The 19,758-nt window shown below is 39.1% G+C and overlaps 1 protein-coding gene across 1 annotated transcript in view; it reads right to left on the bottom strand.

Annotated features, from left to right (window-relative positions):
• Positions 1 to 19,758, bottom strand: part of LOC126236425 (tRNA (uracil-5-)-methyltransferase homolog B-like) — a 111,825-nt gene that overhangs the window by 15,765 nt on the left and 76,302 nt on the right. The window contains exon 7 of the mRNA XM_049945729.1: positions 15,831 to 15,909. Within this exon, the coding sequence (XP_049801686.1) occupies positions 15,831 to 15,909 (79 nt within the window). The remainder of the gene's footprint in view (positions 1 to 15,830; positions 15,910 to 19,758) is intronic.

Here is a 19,758-nt window from a genome sequence, read left to right as displayed (position 1 = left end):
TCCACCAGAGTGTTTCTGTGTCCAGTCACCCTACCCAGCAGGCCATAGACAATGGGGTGTTTGTCAACAAATCCACATGATGTGGAGCAGCGACACCGCTGTGAATCCCATATCAAGTATTTACTGTGCTGGTTAAGTATTTATAAGAAGCGGAGTATCCATGAACGTAGTGATTAAATGTGATACAGATGTGTAACATAAAAATATTTTTGAATGTTACAAAGATGTAAGGTATTTATTTATTCATGCACTTGTTTCATGCACTGCATGCCACTGAAATAATTTGCCCCTTCTTCCTTTCCTTTTCTTTTTGTTTTGGATTCATTAATTACTGATGATAGTGGATATCACTTTGATTGCTTATTTACCTGTGTGTTTGCTTTGTAAAGTCAGTGATTGCTTCTCTTTTTGCTGTGTTATTTTATTAATGATTATTACTGTCCATTTTATCAGCATTTTATTGGCTTATAGTATGTAATTGATTACTTCATTGACTAGTTAAAAAGCTGATTACTTCATTAGCCCCTGTTAACTTTCCAGAATTTCTTAAGCTTCAACCTTGCCTTACCATCATATCCCAAATCCCTCAACATGCAAACTAACTTTACATCCACAGAAAGAACCACAATGCACCACCTAAAAACTGATTCCAACCTTACAATCCTATCTGCTGATAAAGGCTCCACCGCTTGCCAGTTATCAGATTCATCTACCTACAAACCCTGCCACAGTGACCCATTCTAGAAATCCAGGGGCATCTCCAGTCTCTCCTCAAATCCTTAGGCTTATCCCACAATCTCTCCCCAGAGTCCATCTCTCTCCTCACCCCTACCACTCCCCGCATTCCTACCTTCTACAAGCTTCCTAAAGTCCATGAACCCAACTACCCAGGATGCCCCATTGTGGCCAGTTACTGTGCCCCCACTGAGAGAATCTCTGCTCCCATACACCAACACCTTCAGCAAATTTCCCACAGCCTACCCTCCAATATAAAACATACCTACGATTTCCTCCAATGACTCTCCACAGTTCCTGTTCCTTTGCCACAAGGTGCCCTGCTCATCACTATTGATGCCACCTCCCTTTACACTAACATCCATAATGCCCATGGCCTTACATCGAACACTTACCTTTCCCAATCCCCAAAGGATTCTAAACCAATAACCTCCTTCCTAGACACCATGACCACCTATCTCCTTGCCCACAATTACTTCTTCTTTGAAGGCATTACTGACAAACAAATCCGGGGTACGGCTATAGGCATCTGCATGGCATCATCCTATGCTGATCTATTCATAGGCCATGTAGAGGAATCCTTCCTAAACACCCAGAATCTGAAACCCCTCGCCTGGTCCAGATTCACTGATGATAGATTGTAATTGCCCTCCCAACCTTGTACAAAAACAGATATCCCATGCCTTATACTTCCAGTCACCCGCCACCTCCCAAAGTCCCACCATCCAGCTCAGAGGAGCATTCCCCTCATGACTCATTACCATCCAGGACTGGTGCAACTGAATTACATTCTCCGCCAGAGTTTTTACTACCTCTTGTCATGCCCTAAAATGAGAAATGTCCTACCCACTATCCTTCCCACCCATCCCACAGTGGTATTCTGCACGCACTGAACCTACACAATATCCTTGTTCCTCCCTACACAACTGCTGCTCATATTCCTCATGGCTCATATTACTGTAATAGACCTGTCCCTTACCTCCTCCCACTACCACCTACTCTAGTCCGGTCACAAACCTCACCTATTCCATCAAAGGCAGGGCTACCTATGAAACCAGTCGTGGACCTACAAGCTAAGCTGCAACCACTATGCTGCTTTCTACATTGCATGACAACCAACAAGCTGTTTTGACCGCATGAATGGCCGATGACAAACTGTGGCCAAGAAACAACTGGATGACTCTGTTGCTGAGTGCACTGCCCAACATGATGTTCATTTCGAGGAATGCTTCATAGCCTGTGCCATCAGGATCCTTCCCACCAACACCACCTTTTCTGGATTGCGCAGGTGGGAATTCTCCCCACAGTATATCCTACGTTCCCATAACCATCCTGCCCTCAACCTTGGTTACTCATTGTTCGTACCCATCTAGTCATTTCCCTATTACCATTCCAGCACTACCAGTGCCCTATTCCACCAAAGCATCCAGTCTTTTCACTTCTCTCATTTTCTGCTACTCCCCCCCCCCCCCACCCCACCCCCTCCTCTTCCTTGCTCTCCATCTAACTTCATGACTGCACCTAACTATCCTACTCTCCACCTCATCCTTGAATGCTCCACTAGCAGCACTTTACCGTCACCCATCCCTGCCTTGCTATCCCTCTCCCACCCCATCACCACCCCAGTCTCCTCCTTTCTGCCACCTGGTTGCCTATCCCATCATGTGCTGCTATTCGCAGCCTGGCTCCACCTGCCGGAGACTGTGGTCTCGTGTGTGCGTGTGCGTGTGTGTGTGTGTGTGTGTGTGTCTGTGTGTGTGTGTGTGTGTGTGTGTGTGTGTGTTTTGACAAAGGCCTTGTTGGCAGAAAGCTCACTTTCCAACAGTCTTTTTGTTGCACCTATCTGCGACCCACCATCTCCACCATATGGTGAGTACATTTCGTCCTGGATTTGTCACTGTTTGATTACTTCATTAGCTACTTTAATAGTGAACTTTAAAGTTGATGAATTCAGTTAGGAATTAAAAGCAGAAGAATGTTAATTTGCACAACTATGGCAGTTAAATTAATATATATTTTTACGGGATCAATTTCACACTGAAACTTTATGTCACCATAAATTTCCAGGTGAAATTAATTTTTGTGGTTCATGGTGTGGGTTCCTGTAGACATGTCCTAGTTCATGAACCACGGGCAACGTATGAGTGGCCAAGTAAGTGGTCCCGACAGTCGGGATACCAGTTACTTTGGAATAAGGCTGGGCATCTCGGACATATTCTGAGTCGTGGTCACCTTTGTGCTCATACGGCAAAGACTACCAAATCCACCGGTTAGTCCCTCAGCCATTAGGGGTAAAACCCAATGGGACTCGGGGCAAGTAAGGCTAGCAACCTGCTTCCCTGGTACTTTAAATATGATGCTGGCAACAATCAGAGCAAAATGCCTCGGAAATTTGGAGGTGACGGTGCCCCACCTCCAATTGACAAACCAGGGACTCCTAAGATACGACTCGGCAAACGAATGGTAACGAGATGGGGAGCTATTAATATCAATGGGGGCTACTCTGGGAAGAAGGTAGAGTTGACAGAGGCTGCAAGTAAGATGGGGTTGGACGTTTTAGCTGTTAGTGACATTCGGGTAAGGGGTGAGAAAGAAGAGGAAGTGGGAGAATACAAGGTTTACCTGTCAGGAGTCAAAGCAGGAATAGCACAATGGGGTGTAGGGCTTTACATCAGGAACGAAATGGAATCCAGCGTAGTTGCAATAAGGTACGTAAACGAACGACTGATGTGGATAGATTTGACAGTGTCTAGCAAGAAAATTAGGATTGTGTCAGTATATTCGCATTGTGAAGGGACAGATCAGGATAAGATGGATAGTTTTTATGAGGCACTCAGTGATGTAGTTGTTAGAGTAAAGGACAAGGACAGTGTTCTGCTCATGGGTGATTTTAACGCCAGGATTAGAAATCGAACAGAAGGGTATGAAAAGGTTATGGGTAAATTTGGAGAGGATATGGAGGCCAACTGGAACGGGAAACAACTCTTGGATTTCTGTGCCAGTATGGGCTTAGTAATCACAAACTCCTTTTTTTAAACATAAGAACATTCACCGGTATACTTGGGAAGGCAGGGGAACCAGATCTGTCATTGACTATATAAAAACAGATCAAGAATTCAGGAAGGTTGTGTGGGACACACGAGTATTCAGGGGATTCTTTGATGACACTGATCATTATTTAATCTGCAGTGAAATTGGGATTGTGAGGCCTAAAGTGCAGGAGGTCAGGTCCATATGTAGGAGGATAAGAGTGGAGAAACTTCAGGATAAGGAAATCAGGCACAAGTACATAACAGCGATCTCAGGAAGGTACCAGTTAGTTGAATGTAGTCAATTACAGTCATTGGAAAAGGAATGGACAAGGTACAGGGACACAGTACTAGAAGTGGCTAAAGAATATCTTGGAACAATAGTGTGTAAAAGTAGGATGAAGCAAACAGCTTGGTGGAATGACACTGTCAAGGCAGCCTGTAAAACGAAAAAGAAGGCGTATCAAAAATGGCTACATACTAGAACTCAGGTAGACAGAGAAAGTTATGTTGAAGAAAGAAACAAAGCCAAACAGATAATTGTAGCATCCAAGAAGAAATCTTGGGAAGACTTTGGAAACATGTTGGAGACTATGGGTCAAGCTGCTGTAAAACCATTCTGGAGTGTAATTAGCAGTCTTCGAAAGGGAGGTAAGAACAAAATGACGAGTATTTTGGACAGGTTAGGAAAACTGCTGGTGAATCCTGTGGATGCCTTGGGCAGATGGAGGGAATATTTTGAAGAGTTGCTCAATGTAGGTGAAAATGCAATCAATAATGTTTCAGATTTCGAGGTAGAATGGGATAGGAATGATGATGGAAATAGGATCACATTTGAGAAAGTGGAGAAAATGGCCAATAGATTGCAGTGCAATAAAGCAGCTGGGGTGGATGAAATTAAGTCGGAACTCATCAAATACAGTGGAATGTCAGGTCTTAAATGGCTACACAGGATAATTGAAATGGCCTGGGAGTCGGGACAGGTTCCATCAGACTGGACAAAAGCAGTAATCACACAAATCTTTAAACATGGAAACAGAAAAGATTGTAACAACTACAGAGGTATCTCTTTAATCAGTGTTGTGGGTAAAATCTTCTCTGGTATTGTTGAAAGGAAAGTGCGAGTATTAGTTGAGGACCAATTGGATGAAAATCAGTGTGGGTTTAGGCCTCTTAGAGGTTGTCAGGACCAGATCTTTAGCTTACGGCAAATAATGGAGAAGTGTTATGAGTGGAACAGGGAATTGTATCTATGCTTTATAGATCTAGAAAAGGCATATGACCGGGTTCCTAGGAGGAAGTTATTGTCTGTTCTATGAGATTATGGAATAGGAGGCAAACTTTTGCAAGCAATTAAAGGTCTTTAGATGGATAGTCAGGCAGCAGTTAGAGTTGACGGTAAATTGAGTTCATGGTTCAGAGTAGTTTCAGGGGTAAGACAAGGCTGCAACCTGTCTCCACTGTTGTTCATATTATTTATGGATCATATGTTGAAAACAATAGACTGGCTGGGTGAGATTAAGATATGTGAACACAAAATAAGCAGTCTTGCATATGCGGATGACTTAGTTGTGATGGCAGATTCGATTGAAAGTTTGCAAAGTAATATTTCAGAGCTAGATCAGAAATGTAAGGACTATGGTATGAAGATTACCATCTCCAAAATGAAAGTAATGTCAGTGGGAAAGAAATGTAAACGGATTGAGTGCCAAATAGGAGGAACAAAGTTAGAACAGGTGGACGGTTTCAAGTACTTAGGATGCATATTCTCACAGGATGGCAACATAGTGAAAGAACTAGAAGCGAGGTGTAGCAAAGCTAATGCAGTGAGCGCTCAGCTACGATCTACTCTCTCCTGCAAGAAGGAAGTCAGTACCAAGACTACGTTATCTGTGCACTGTTCAATCTTTCGACCAACTTTGTTGTATGGGAGCGAAAGCTGGGTGGATTCAGGTTACCTTATCAACAAGGTTGAGGTTATGGATATGAAAGTAGCTAGGATGATTGCAGGTACTAGTAGATGGGAACAATGGAAGGAGGATGTCCACAATGAGGAAATCAAAGAAAAACTGGGAATGAACTCTATAGATGTAGCAGTCAGGGCGAACAGGCTTAGATGGTGGAGTCATGTTACATGCATGGTAGAAGCAAGGTTACCCAAGAGACTCATGGGTTCAGCAGTAGAGGGTAGGAGGAGTCGGGGCAGACCAAGGAGAAGGTACATGGATTCGGTTAAGAATGATTTTGAAGTAATAGGTTTAACATGAAAGAAGGTTGTATACATGGAAGAACACTGGAGATACTAAAAGGTATCAGATAGATTATATAATGGTGAGACAGAGATTTAGGAACCAGGTTTTAAATTGTAAGACATTTCCAGGGGCAGATGTGGACTCTGACCACAATCTATTGGTTATGACCTGTAGATTAAAACTAAAGAAACTGCAAAAAGGTGGGAACTTAAGGAGATGGGACCTGGGTAAACTGAAAGAACCAGAGGTTGTACAGAGTTTCAGGGAGAGCATAAGGGAACAATTGACAGGAATGGGGGAAAGAAATACAGTAGAAGAAGAATGGGTAGCTTTGAGGGATGAAGTAGTGAAGGCAGCAGAGGATCAAGTAGGTAAAAAGACGAAGGCTAGTAGAAATCCTTTGGTAAAAGAAGAAATATTGAATTTAATTGATGAAAGGAGAAAATATAAAAATGCAGTAAATGAAGCAGGCAAAAAGGAATACAAAGTCTGAAAAATGAGATTGACAGGAAGTGCAAAATGGCTAAGCAGGCATGGCTAGAGGACAAATGTCAAGATGTAGAGGCTTATCTCACTAGGGGTAAGATAGATACTGCCTACAGGATAATTAAAGAGACCTTTGGAGATAAGAGAACCACTTGTATGAACATCAAGAGCTCAGATGGAAACCCAGTTCTAAGCAAAGAAGGGAAAGCAGAAAGGTGGAAGGAGTATATAGAGGGTCTATACAACGGCGTTGTACTTGAGGACAATATTATGGAAATGGGAGAGGATGTAGATGAAGATGAAATGGGAGATATGATACTGCGTGAAGAGTTTGACAGAGCACTGAAAGATCTGAGTGGAAACAAGGCCCCCGGAGTAGACAACATTCCATTGGAACTACTGACGGCCTTGGGAGAGCCAGTCCTGACAAAACTCTACCATCTGGTGAGCAAGATGTATGAAACAGGCGAAATACCCTCAGACTTCAAGAAGAATATAATAATTCCAATGCCAAAGAAAGCAGGTGTTGACAGATGTGAAAATTACCGAACAATCAGTTAAATAAGCTACAGCTGCAAAATACTAACACGAATTCTTTACAGACGAATGGAAAAACTGGTAGAAGCCGACCTCGGGGAAGATCAGTTTGGATTCCATAGAAATACTGGAACACGTGAGGCAATACTGACCTTACGAGTTATCTTAGAAGAAAGATTAAGGAAAGGCAAACCAACGTTTCTAGCATTTGTGGACTTAGAGAAAGCTTTTGACAATGTTGACTGGAATACTCTCTTTCAAATTCTAAAGGTGGCAGGGGCAAAATACAGGGAGCAAAAGGCTATTTACAATTTGTACAGAAACCAGATGGCAGTTATAAGAGTCGAGGGACATGAAAGGGAAACAGTTGTTGGGAAGGGAGTAAGACAGGGTTGTAGCCTCTCCCCGATATTATTTAATCTGTATATTGAGCAAGCAGTAAAGGAAACAAAAGAAAAATTCGGAGTAGGTATTAAAATCCACGGAGAAGAAATAAAAACTTTGAGGTTCGCCAATGACATTGTAATTCTGTCAGACAGCAAAGGACTTGGAAGAGCAGTTGAATGGAATGGATAGCGTCTTGAAAAGAGGATATAAGATGAACATCAACAAAAGCAAAACGAGGATAATGGAATGTAGTCGAATTAAGTGATGTTGAGGGTATTAGATTAGGAAATGAGACACTTAAAAGTAGTTAAGGAGTTTTGCTATTTGGGGAGCAAAATAACTGATGATGGTCGAAGTAGAGAGGATATAAAATGTAGACTGGCAATGGCAAGGAAAGCGTTTCTGAAGAAGAGAAATTTGTTAACATCGAGTATAGATTTAAGTGTCAGGAAGTCGTTTCTGAAAGTATTTGTATGGAGTGTAGCCATGTATGGAAGTGAAACATGGACGATAAATAGTTTGGACAAGAAGAGAATAGAAGCTTTCGAAATGTGGTGCTACAGAAGAATGCTGAGGATTAGATGGGTAGATCACATAACTAATGAGGAAGTATTGAATAGGATTGGGGAGAAGAGAAGTTTGTGGCACAGCTTGACCAGAAGAAGGTATCGGTTGGTAGGACATGTTCTGAGGCATCAAGGGATCACAAATTTAGTATTGGAGGGCAGTGTGGAGGGTAAAAATCGTAGAGGGAGACCAAGAGATGAATACACTAAGCAGATTCAGAAGGATGTAGGTTGCAGTAGGTACTGGAAGATGATGAAGCTTGCATAGGATAAGAGTAGCATGGAGAGCTGCATCAAACCAGTCTCAGGACTAAAGACCACAACAACAACAACAGGTTTAACATCAGAAGAGGCACCAATGTTAGCACTGAATAGGGGATCATGGAGGAATTTTCTAATGGGGGCTATGCTCCAGACTGAACGCTGAAAGGCATAATCAGTCTTAAATGATGATGATGATGATGATGATGAAATTAATTTTTGAGATCCGGGGATATGTGAGGGTACTGCGTTCTCACATGGCAATGTATTTCACATGGCAATGTATTTGCTGTATGTTAATAATCTAGATATACATATATTTATTGATGAAGTTCTCCAATGAGCATGTTGTAGCCATGGCTAATAGTATAAATTTATCTTTGCTTGTTGACAATACGCTAGAGACTAGTTATTGTTGTGGTGCGAGTAAGAGCAGTTGGGCTCTCAGACAGGATGGAGTGAGCCGAGCTCGGATAGTGCATCCGTTGGCACTGCTCGGTAGCCATCTTAATGCTTTTTTAGTGTGTCGTTGGCATGATTGGTCACTGCTTAGTTTCAGTGTGGAAGCGATTGGTAGCAAATTGTAGCATATAGATTGAAATGTTGAATGTTATCAAAATTGTTAATGTTTAATGAGTATTTTAATAAATTATGATTCATGGCTCCTAAACAATCAATGTTCTCACTTTTAACAGTCATCATAGTATCCCTGGAGAAATAATTTAATGAGATTAGCTGTACTGAAAGTTTGTTTGAAAAGTAAGGAGAGAATCAAAAAATCCAAAGAATTGCAGTCGGTTTTGTAGTATCATGAAATAGAGGAGAGAGTGTCACTGGGATAATAAGTGATTTGGAGTCACAATCATTAAAACAAAGGCATTTTTCATCGTGGCGTTACCTTTTCACGAAATTTCAATCAGCAACTTTCTCCTCTGAATGTAAGATTATTTAGTGTCACCAGCCTACATAGGGAGAAATGGTCATCATAATACAATAAGAGAAATCACAGCATGTACAGAAAGATTTAAGCATTCATTTTTCCTGCCTGCTGTTAGAGAATGGAACGGTTGAGAAATAGTATGAAAATGTTTCAAAGAATCCTCTGCCAGGCTCTTAAATGTGAATTGCAGAGTAATCATATAAATCTGATGGTTGGCCTCCCAAACTCTCTCTGGTAAAGATCCAATTGATTGCAGTTTTTTCATCAGCAGTACCTATTTCATGACTGACAGTGTATATGCTCCTCACCGATGATGGGGTATATCCTCTTAAAAGAAGAAGATAGTCCGATGGATTCATTGGTGTCAGAGAAGCTTAATTATATACACTGTAAGTAATGTGAGAGACCGTAATCATGAGGCAACATAAAGTGTAATAAACAGTGAGAAAAGACAGCAGTCAGAAAGAGTATTATGACCTACAAGGTAAAACTTTCAGCAGGCAATCCAGTTGAGGAGCAAGGGACAAAAACAGCAGCCAAGAATACTTGTAGACATTATATAGCTCTCCTGTAGGCAGCTTAGTTTATTATTAGGGGAGAAAAGTTTACATTTTCTTCATCTGTGTAGACTGGCAGTGTTTGTTTCACACTGAATACCCACTCAAACAGTTGACACACATTTTGGGAGACATGCACAACGTGTTTAACTTACTTGCTGCTTGCACACGATCCTAACAAGTGCCAATACCTTTACAGGTGACAGTTATTTGGCCTTTTTTTTAAATATTTGAAACAGCACAGTCAGCTTTGCATCCATAGAAATACCTCTAGTTGGATGAATCTGGTATTAATTCATTACTGTTGTAACAAACATACATCAACAAAAGTTGTATATCACCCATTTATTTCGAAATTCATGGTCAGGAAACAAAAGCTGACTGAGTAATATGTATATATTCATTTGCAATGAGCTCAAAATAAATAAATAAATAAATAAATAAATAAGTAAATAAATAAATAAATTTGTGTAATGACAAAGTTGTCTGTTTCCCATGGGAGGTTTCTCACAAAACTTGGGGTGATATCGACAGTGGTTGAACACCCATTTGCTCTGATGCAGGCCTGAATCCATCACAGCATACCATTGACGAGATGATCAAGCTTGTTCCACTATTCAGAGCTGATTCTGTGTAAGTTGTGCACAGTATGCAGCCATTGCTGACATCCAAAATCAGTTCACTTCAATTGATCCTGCACATGTTTGATTGTGTTCATGTCTGGGCAGCAGGCAGGCAACTCAACTCTGATGATCCTAGCTTGCTAAAGGAATTTGTTCCTAAGAACAGCATGATGAAAAACCTTGACCACATGGTCCCACTATTTGTTGCAGAATCTCGTCTCAGTAATGCAGAGTAGTGAGATTGCCCTAAACAACCATGAGGGATGTATTTAATGGCATATCAGAACATCACTCCACCGCCACCATGTTGCACATGTGGGATACATCTACATCTAGATCATGGCTTCGCAATGCACACTTAAATGCCTGGCAGAGGTATCTTCGAATCACCTTCAGACTATTTCTGTACATTTACACTCTCTAACAGCCCATGGGAAAAATGAACATTTATTATTGTCTGTACAAACTCTGATTTCTCTTATTTATTACAATGATCATCTCTCCCAATGTAAGTTGGTGATAGTGTATGTAACATGTATTTAAAATTTTGTACTAATGTACAAAGTAAGCTATATCCCACATCAAATATTTGATGAATGGATGCTTAACAAATAAATAAATTAATTAATTTAATTATATATTTTCACATTCAGAGGAGAAAGTTAGTGATTGAAATTTCTTGAAAAAATAATGCCACAATGAGAAATGCCTTTGTTTTAATGACTGCCACCCTAACTTGTTTATCATGTTCATGACACTCTCTCCCCTACTTAGCGATAATACAAAATGAGATACCATTCTTCGGATTTTTTTTATATCCTCTGTCAGTATCTGGTAAGGATACGTGAATTGGAGTGGCAATTATTAAAACAAAGGCATTTTTCATTGCGACGGGATCTCCTCATGAAATTTCAATCACCAATTTTCTCCTCCAATTGCGAAAACATTCTGTTGGCACCCACCTACATAGGGAGAAATGATCATCACAATAAAATAAGAGAAATCAGGGCTTGCACAGAAAAATTTAAGTGCTTGTTTTTCCCACATGCCGTTTGAGAGTGGAACGGTAGAGAGAGAGCCTGAAGGTGGTTCATTGAACCCTCTGCCAAGCACTTTATTGTGAATAACAGAGTAATCACGTAGATGTAGATGTAGGATCCCATACTGCACAACAGTGATCTAGCAGATGATGAACATATGTAGTGTAGGCAGTCTCTTTAGTAGATCTGTTGCATATTCTAAATATTCTGCTAATGAAACAGTCTTTGGTTTGCCTTCCCCACAACATTATCTATGTGATGAACAATTTTAAGTTGTTTGTAATTGTAATTCATAGGTATTCAATTGAATTTACAGCCCTTAAATTTGTGTTATTTACTGTATAACTAAAATTTATCGGATTTCTTTTCATACTAATGTGGATGACCTCACACTTTTCCTTCTTCAAAGACAGTTGCCACTTTTCACACCAATAAATTTTTTGTCTAAATCATTTTGCCATTGGTTTTGATTTTCTGATGACTTTACTATACAGTAAATGACAGCATCATTTGCTAAAAACCAAAGAGGGCTGCTCAGATTGTCTCCTAAATTGTTTATATAGATTAGAAAAAGGGGAATACTGGATATCACTTCTGTTTTACTTGATGATTGATTTTGTGTTGATTAGTATGTACTGTGAGCTATTGAACAGAAAAATACAAATCCAGTTGCATGACTGAAGTTATACTCCACAGGAAGGCAATTCGATTAGAAGTCTCTTGTAAGGAGCAATGTCAAAAGCCTTTGGTAAATACAGAAATAAGGAATTAATTTGATCCCCAGTATCCCCAGTATCATTATTTCATGCAAATAAAGAGCTAGTTGTCTTTCACAAAAATAATATTTTCTGAATTCATGCTGTGTATCAACAGAACATGCCTGGTCACAGAATCTGTAATTCAGTGGTTTACTCCTATTTCCTTTTCTGAATACTGGTGTGACCTGTGCTACTTTCCAGTCTTCTGCTATGGAATTTTTGGTGTCAAGTTTTTTTTTGGTGGATTTGCATGTTGCTGTGGTCAGTCTCTCTACAATGACCTTGTGGCCACTGTATCCATCATGATACTTCCCATTTGTTCAGGATTATTTGTTGATAAGAGAGAAAGTACAATTTCTGACTATGTTTTATATCTAGCACCGGCTTTGAACATGTATTTTTGCCAAAATATCAAGGATAGACTGAAGTCATCACCAATTATATCTGTAACACTGGAGTACCTATTTCAGATGAAACTTGGATTTTCTTCGAACTGTTCAATAAATGAATCATCTGCATAAGGGGGGAGGGGGGGGGGTCAGCAAGAGACCAATTATTAATTTATTCCAGTTGCCAAGCATAACCTCTATCTGTACTACCTCACAAGAACTGTCTACTTCAATTTCATTATAAGATAAACTTCTTCAAACAGCAACAAACACACCACCGCCATATATATTTAATCTATCCTTTCTGAACCTGTTAGGTCCTTTTTGAAACTTTCAGCTGAACTTATCTCTGGCTTTACTGAGCTTTCAGTACCTGTAATGAATTGAGCTTTACTGCTTCCTATTAGCTAACAGTGTTGGGAGCATTTGATATTACTAGGTTGTATCCAAACATGTGAGTTGTTATTAGGGTACAACCAGATTCAAGTTTCATTCATAAACAATACCCAACACCAATCATGAGACATCCATTCTGCAAGATTTCTTGTCCACCTGTAATGCAGGCCATGGTGTGGTGGTATACGAGTTGGTGCTTGTCATGGCATCACGAATGGAGATACACATCATGCAATTGTCTCCAAACAGTCTGATGTGATACATCACAACATGCAGCCTCTTTAAATGCTGAATTCAGCTCTAGATCACTCAGCTCACAGTTGCTTTGACTCAAAAGTTGTAGATATCAAACACCCTGTGCACCTGTCAAATGTGGATGGCCTATGCACTGTAAGTCCTCAGCACTACCTGCCGGATGGAACTGATTCCATCTCTGCATCACATCACTTTGACTCAGGTGCACACGTCAAGCAATGTCCCTGGTTAATAAGCCTTGTGGGCATAACATGATATGTGGACTCAAATCATTGTTCTCAATTGTCCTTAGTGGCATGATAAATGTTCACTCTACCATTTCACAGGTATCTGTAATATGTCCCTATTGATGGTTTACTTTCAACTGAAATGCTGCAGTCCTTTCTAGTGTGCTGTTCTACACTTAGTGCTCATGGTAACTGTGAGTATGTTTACAAACAACATAAGGGGTGGTCTTCCGATCAGTACAGCAGCAGTCACAATAGCTACACATCTGTATGAGATACCAGGGCAATGACCGAGCGAAATGGTGCAGTGGTTAGCACACTGGACTCACATTTGGGAGGACGACGGCTCAATCCCGTGTCCAAACATCCAGATTTAGGTTTTCCATGATTTCCCTAAATCGCTCCAGGCAAATGCCGGGATGGTTCCTTTGAAAGGGCATGACTGACTTCCTTCCCCATCCTTCCCTAATTCGATGAGACCGAAGACCTCGCAGTTTGATCTCTTCCCCCAAACAACCCAACCCAACCCCAGGACAATGCAACACTTTCGTTGATGCTTGTATTAGGTGAATCAAATGTCCAAATAAAAATTGCTGTTTTTTTTTCAGATTTTCATTAAGGCTTCACATTGTTTTGTGTTTCAAAAGCTGCCTCTTTTTTCATTTCTTTTGTTATTCAGCAAGATATTCATTCACAATATCTTTATATGATATGATCCACCAATGGAATTGATGGTGCAATGTAACTCCACAGTATTATTTATTAGTTCATTGTGACTCGGCTTTCAGCTCCTTAGGCCATCGCTCTGCAACAATCACCTCAGTCACTTCCAAGAAGGAACTTCATTAAAAATTTCCTCCTCTTATCCTACAACAAAAGCATTTTGACATAGCTGTGTTGTTCTTCCATAACAAGTTGTCAGTTTCATGAATATGTCCTCAATAGGGTATCTTCATGAAATCTGAGTGCTGGCACCCATCTGTAGTTCTGGGAGGTTCAGACAAACAATAAAGCTGATTCAGACAGAACCCCATGTCTGAACAACCTTGATATAAGAAGAATGAGGCAAGTGTCCTAGAAGTTGCCCATTACCACAGTTCAGTATAAATAGCCATCCACAACAGGCCATTTAATTTTTTTACATTTTATGGCCTTCATTGAACCACTCTAGCCAACTTTATAGAAAGAATTTTTCAGTTTTCTGTCAGCCCAGTACTTAATTCTCTGAGATCTCATCTTTCTTTCTTCATCAGAAATCACTCTTTCTATTGTCTTTTTGTTGATTCTCGTTTGCAGTCTGGTTTGTTTGTCTGTGAGTTTCCTGATTTTGTCAGTTTTTTTTTTATTATTATAGCGATACAAACAATCATCATGAGCCTTTTGCTTGGTTAAGCTAAGTCCCGTTACATTATTACTCCTAACAACTGTTGCTGGAACATGTCCTGATGAATTGGTATCACGTATCAACCCTCATGTTGAAAAAACTGCATTTGCCATTTAGAAACACCCATGTGAAGCATAGGTGACGTACGAATGCTGTAGACATGCTGACCGTCACCACATGAATGGAAAGATAATATGATTTTCATGTGGCTTCAGCAGTGGCTTTACATCCAGGATTCATAAAGTAGTTATGTACTTTGTCGGTAAGAGATTCAACAAGCTCCCATCAAACATACAGCAAGGAATTGGCAATCCCTAACAATTCAGAAGAAAATAAAAAACATACCTCATTAGCCACTCTTTCTGCAAATTATATGCCTATCTTGATTCAAGAGGTTGAAAAGTTCTGTTAGCTATATGGCAAGCAGCAGTGTTTGTTATAATGCTGTATGATAAGTAATAATGTATTATAAATATGGCTCAGTATTTACAGATATAACAAATATTTGCTTAGAGAAATACCATTGTAGCAAAGTAAATGTTAAACTCCTAATGGCAGATGAGCACCAACTACATATACAGTAAAACTGAGAAGGCAAAAGCTTTTTGTAAGTGGCAGCTTTCTCACTATGTTACTCAGTTAAATTTAGAGGCTTAAGGCTGATAGTCTATTGTTAATACAACACAGTACACAGATTAAATTTCTATGATGCCTTTGTCTTATGATTATTTATGTATTGACTTTTTCTGTATCTTTGAACGTTTTCCATCTTGATGGGATCTGAGGAACACAATGAATGATTGAAAAGGTTGTGCCTTACAGGCACAAGCCGCCTTTGTATGTTCTGCATGGAAAAATTATTTCTTCAACAATTTCATTCTAAAATCCACATTATTTGGTGTACAAAATTAAAGTCGACATAAGACTGTTCATTACATCTATGAAAAGTGTTTACAACTTGGAAAATGCACTTTGTGTAATTAATTATTCATATACATTCACACTTACCAACGCCTCTTCTTCCTGGATTCAGTACTGCAACAATACTTGAGGCAAGACACAAGTCTTCAAGAGCTTTGCGGAGTCGCTGAAGTGTGACAAAAATGAGATTATATTAACATGTAGGATTTTACAAATGCTTCAGGCATAAATCCTGGGTCAAATCTTGATGTTATGATATATATAATGAGAGCACAATGAGACACAAGTAAATGATACCGATAATTATTTCTAAAATTACATCACAGATATTTCATAGTAGTGAGACATATCCAACTACCTTACATGATTGTTACATTTGCACACTCTTCAGTATGTTCATTTTGGGTACTAATAAACAACTTCAACTGTATTTAGTCTTTTATTTTGTAGATCACTACTGGTTTTGTGTCACTAAAAGCCACATCTTTAGGTGAACGTATAGCTAAAACATTTGAGCTAAAAGTCTTGGAACTTCGTACCCAACATTCGTTGTCCATCAGAACAAAACACTGCTAAAAGGTGGTATGTCACTGAATAAAAAAGCCGCCAGATTCCAATCCAATATGGTGCATGCATCCACTTCTCTGGTCTATATGCAATTGCGAACAATGACGTACCACCTTTTAGCAGTGTTTTGTTCTGACGGACAATGAATGTTGGGTACAGAGTTCCGAGCTTTTTAGCTTTAATGTTTTAGTTATATATTCACCTGACATTGGGCTTTTAGTGCCGTTAAACTGGTAGTGATTTAAAACATAAAGGACTAATACAGCTGAAGAGGTTTATTAGAACCCAAGATGATAACTCATATCTGTGGTTGCCCTACCAACAAGCTTGTATGTCTCCAGTATGCGTATCACAGTCACTGGTATGTGAAAGATAGATTAAACTGCAGAAGCAGAGGAGTTTTTATTTTTATTTTTGTTGATTCATTTTGTTATGAAAACATATTATGTCTGCCAAATTGCTCCAATACTTACTATAGCTCAAATGACATCCATAGAATATTGCAATGAAGTGTCCTGACTTTCTTAGCCCTCCCCTTTCTTATGACTATCGGTGTTTTGTTTGTGAATAGCATAGCAGTTTTCATATATTGATTCCTTGCAATGACAAAACAACTAGTACATTATGAAATTGTTGCTAGTTGGCCTATTTGCTTGGGGATTACACTGTGTACCATATTTATTGCATATTTTGGTACCATGATTACTTGTTGTTTTTGTCATCAGGCTGAAGAATGGTATTGTGCAGCTCCCCATGCTAGTCTATGTTGTGCAAATCCTTTCATTTCTGCATAACTACAGAATCTTACATCCATTCGAACTTGCTTACTTTATTTACTGAAACTTCAAGTTTATTGTTGCAAGTCACACCTGTGATTGTTAATACTAAACTGCAGTTTCAATTGATATCAATAATGGTCACAGTAAAGCATAACCTAAAATGTTTTAACAAATGTATTCAAAAACTGGTCTCCCTCTACAATTTTTATCCTCCACAGTTCCCTTCTTTACCAAGTAATTTATTTCTTGCTGCCTCACAATGTGTCCTATCAGTCTCCACCCCTTTCTTCTGTCAAGCTGTGCCAAGATAGATTTTTTTTCCTCCAGATTGATTCATTGCCTCAGTTGCATCAGTAACCCCGCAAGTCACGTGAGTAACCTGTGACTAAGGAACATAGGGAAGTATTTACTATGTTACACTGCCCACACCCAGTGAAGCTGCCTGCAGTGGGAAAGCTGATGTCACAGGCTAGTCATATGAATATCCACAGCACTTAAAGGTAAGGCAGCCTGGTGACAGACTCACCCTCATTTGCCATTATCCAACTTGCCTCTGCAAGTGAACTATGACCACTACTACTACTACCTGGACTTTATATCAGTTTCTGTCAGGAGCTATTGTTTATATTATTTCTACGAAGAACTATTATTGTTCAGTTTGTGGACTGATACAGTTTAGTTAGTTAGTTAGTTTCATATTCCATGGATCATTTACACAGTAAGTGGTAATGATGTGTAATGAGACATTTTACATTCACATCACATATTTATTTGTAAATGGGCTACATGCTTAACTTATGTTTTTTAGTAATTCCCACCAAACACCTCTTAAATATTACAATAATAGACATTCTTCTATGGAACAAGAGCCATTGTCAAAGATAAGCTTTTCAGTCTGTTTTCAAATTTTACTTTGCTGCCTGTCACACATTTTTTATCTCTGGGTCAGTTATCAGAAATTTTAGTTGCAGCAATGTGCTCCCCTTATTGTGATAAAGACAACCTTAATGTTAAGCAATGAATTTTAATTGTCCTTATGGTATTGTAATTATGGATATCATTGTTCCTTTTGAACTCCAATGAATTTTTTTACAACAAACATCATGGGAGAGTCAATATATCAATATATTGTGAAGCAGTAGTCAGAATGCCAACTCCTTAAACACATGTCTACAAGATGATCATGGATGAGCACCATGCATTATTCTTAAAGTGTGTTTTTGAGCAATGAAGACTTTCTTTCTTATAGATGGTTTACCCCAGAACATTATTCCATATAGCATTATTGAATGAAAATATGTCAACTTGCTGATCTGTTTCTCCCCAAGATTTGCAGTGATTCTAGCTGCAAATGTGACTGGATTAAGTTGTGTTACAAGAGCCAAAAATGTGCTTTTTCTAGTTTAAATTCTCATCAATATGGACACACAAGAATTTCAAAGATTCCACCCTATTTATTATTTCTCACCATGTGTCACCCACTGGGGTGTGCAAAAATGAATATGTTGTGTCTTTTTATAAGTGAGGATGAGATCATTCCCAGAAAACCAGTCAAATATACTTTTTAAAACATTGTTTACCATTTCTTCTGTCACTGTACATACACTTGGATTGATCACAATTCTAGTGTGATCTGCAAAGAGTACTAATTCTGCTTGTTGTATATTACGTGGAAGATTGTTTACATATACAGTGTACTCCAAATTATTTGTGTGCAGATTATCTGATTTGTAAATTTCTTGTGCAACTAAAAAAGTGCAATATTTTTCTCTAGCAAACAGCAATAAACAACCCACCACATGGGAAAATAAGTGTCATTTCCATCATTTAAATGACTGCCAGGTGACAACAGAGTAACGTCCACATTGCTACCAGCCAGCTTGTTCTGTGTAAATCAAAAACAAACTCAATTTCCTGATGTTAATGGGCATTTAAGTGTCAATTAAGCAAGTTAAAAAAGATTTGTAAAAGAGATGGATAAGCAAAAGAAACATGTTGACATTAAAACAAAAATTAGAATTAACTGAAAGATTTGAGAAGGGGGAAACTGCTACAAAACTAAGTGCTGATTTTGGTACTGAATGCAGATTCATTTGGAACATTAAAAAGAATAAGCAGAAAATATAGGATTTTGTCAGGAAATATGATTCTAGTTCTGGATCGTCTGCATGAAAAAGGCACAAAGAGCTCTACAGTTGTTGAATTAGATGCTGGCCTTTTGCAACAGTTTAACCAAAAATAAGCAGAAGGTGTCATTGTTTCAGGCGTGATGTGTGCCAAAAAAGCTAATTTTTTTCATGAAGTTGTAGCCTCATCTGGAAGCTAACCAGATTCAAACATCACAGAACTCGCAAACTTACTTTGCAAGGAGGGTTACTTGGTTCGAACACTGCGACAGCTGATTCTTTCCAGGAAGAGTTCCAGAAATTTGTGAAAGAAGAGAATTTCACACCAGACCACATACATAATGTGGGTGAAAGTGGTCTGTATTGCAAATGTCTACCAATCAGAACTCTTGCTTTTAAGAGGGAGGTTTGTGCTCCTGGATATAAGATATCTAAAGAACACATTACAATTTTGTGCACTGCTAATGCTTCTGGGAATCCCAAAGTGAAACTATTAGTGATTGGAGTAAAAATGAGCATTCAAGAATACTGCAGCTAAAGATC

This window comes from Schistocerca nitens, chromosome 2 (genome assembly GCF_023898315.1).
Source record: "Schistocerca nitens isolate TAMUIC-IGC-003100 chromosome 2, iqSchNite1.1, whole genome shotgun sequence".
NCBI lineage: Eukaryota > Metazoa > Arthropoda > Insecta > Orthoptera > Acrididae > Schistocerca > Schistocerca nitens.
Note: the sequence above shows the minus strand (reverse complement) of the source record. Positions and strands in the feature narration are given on the sequence as shown.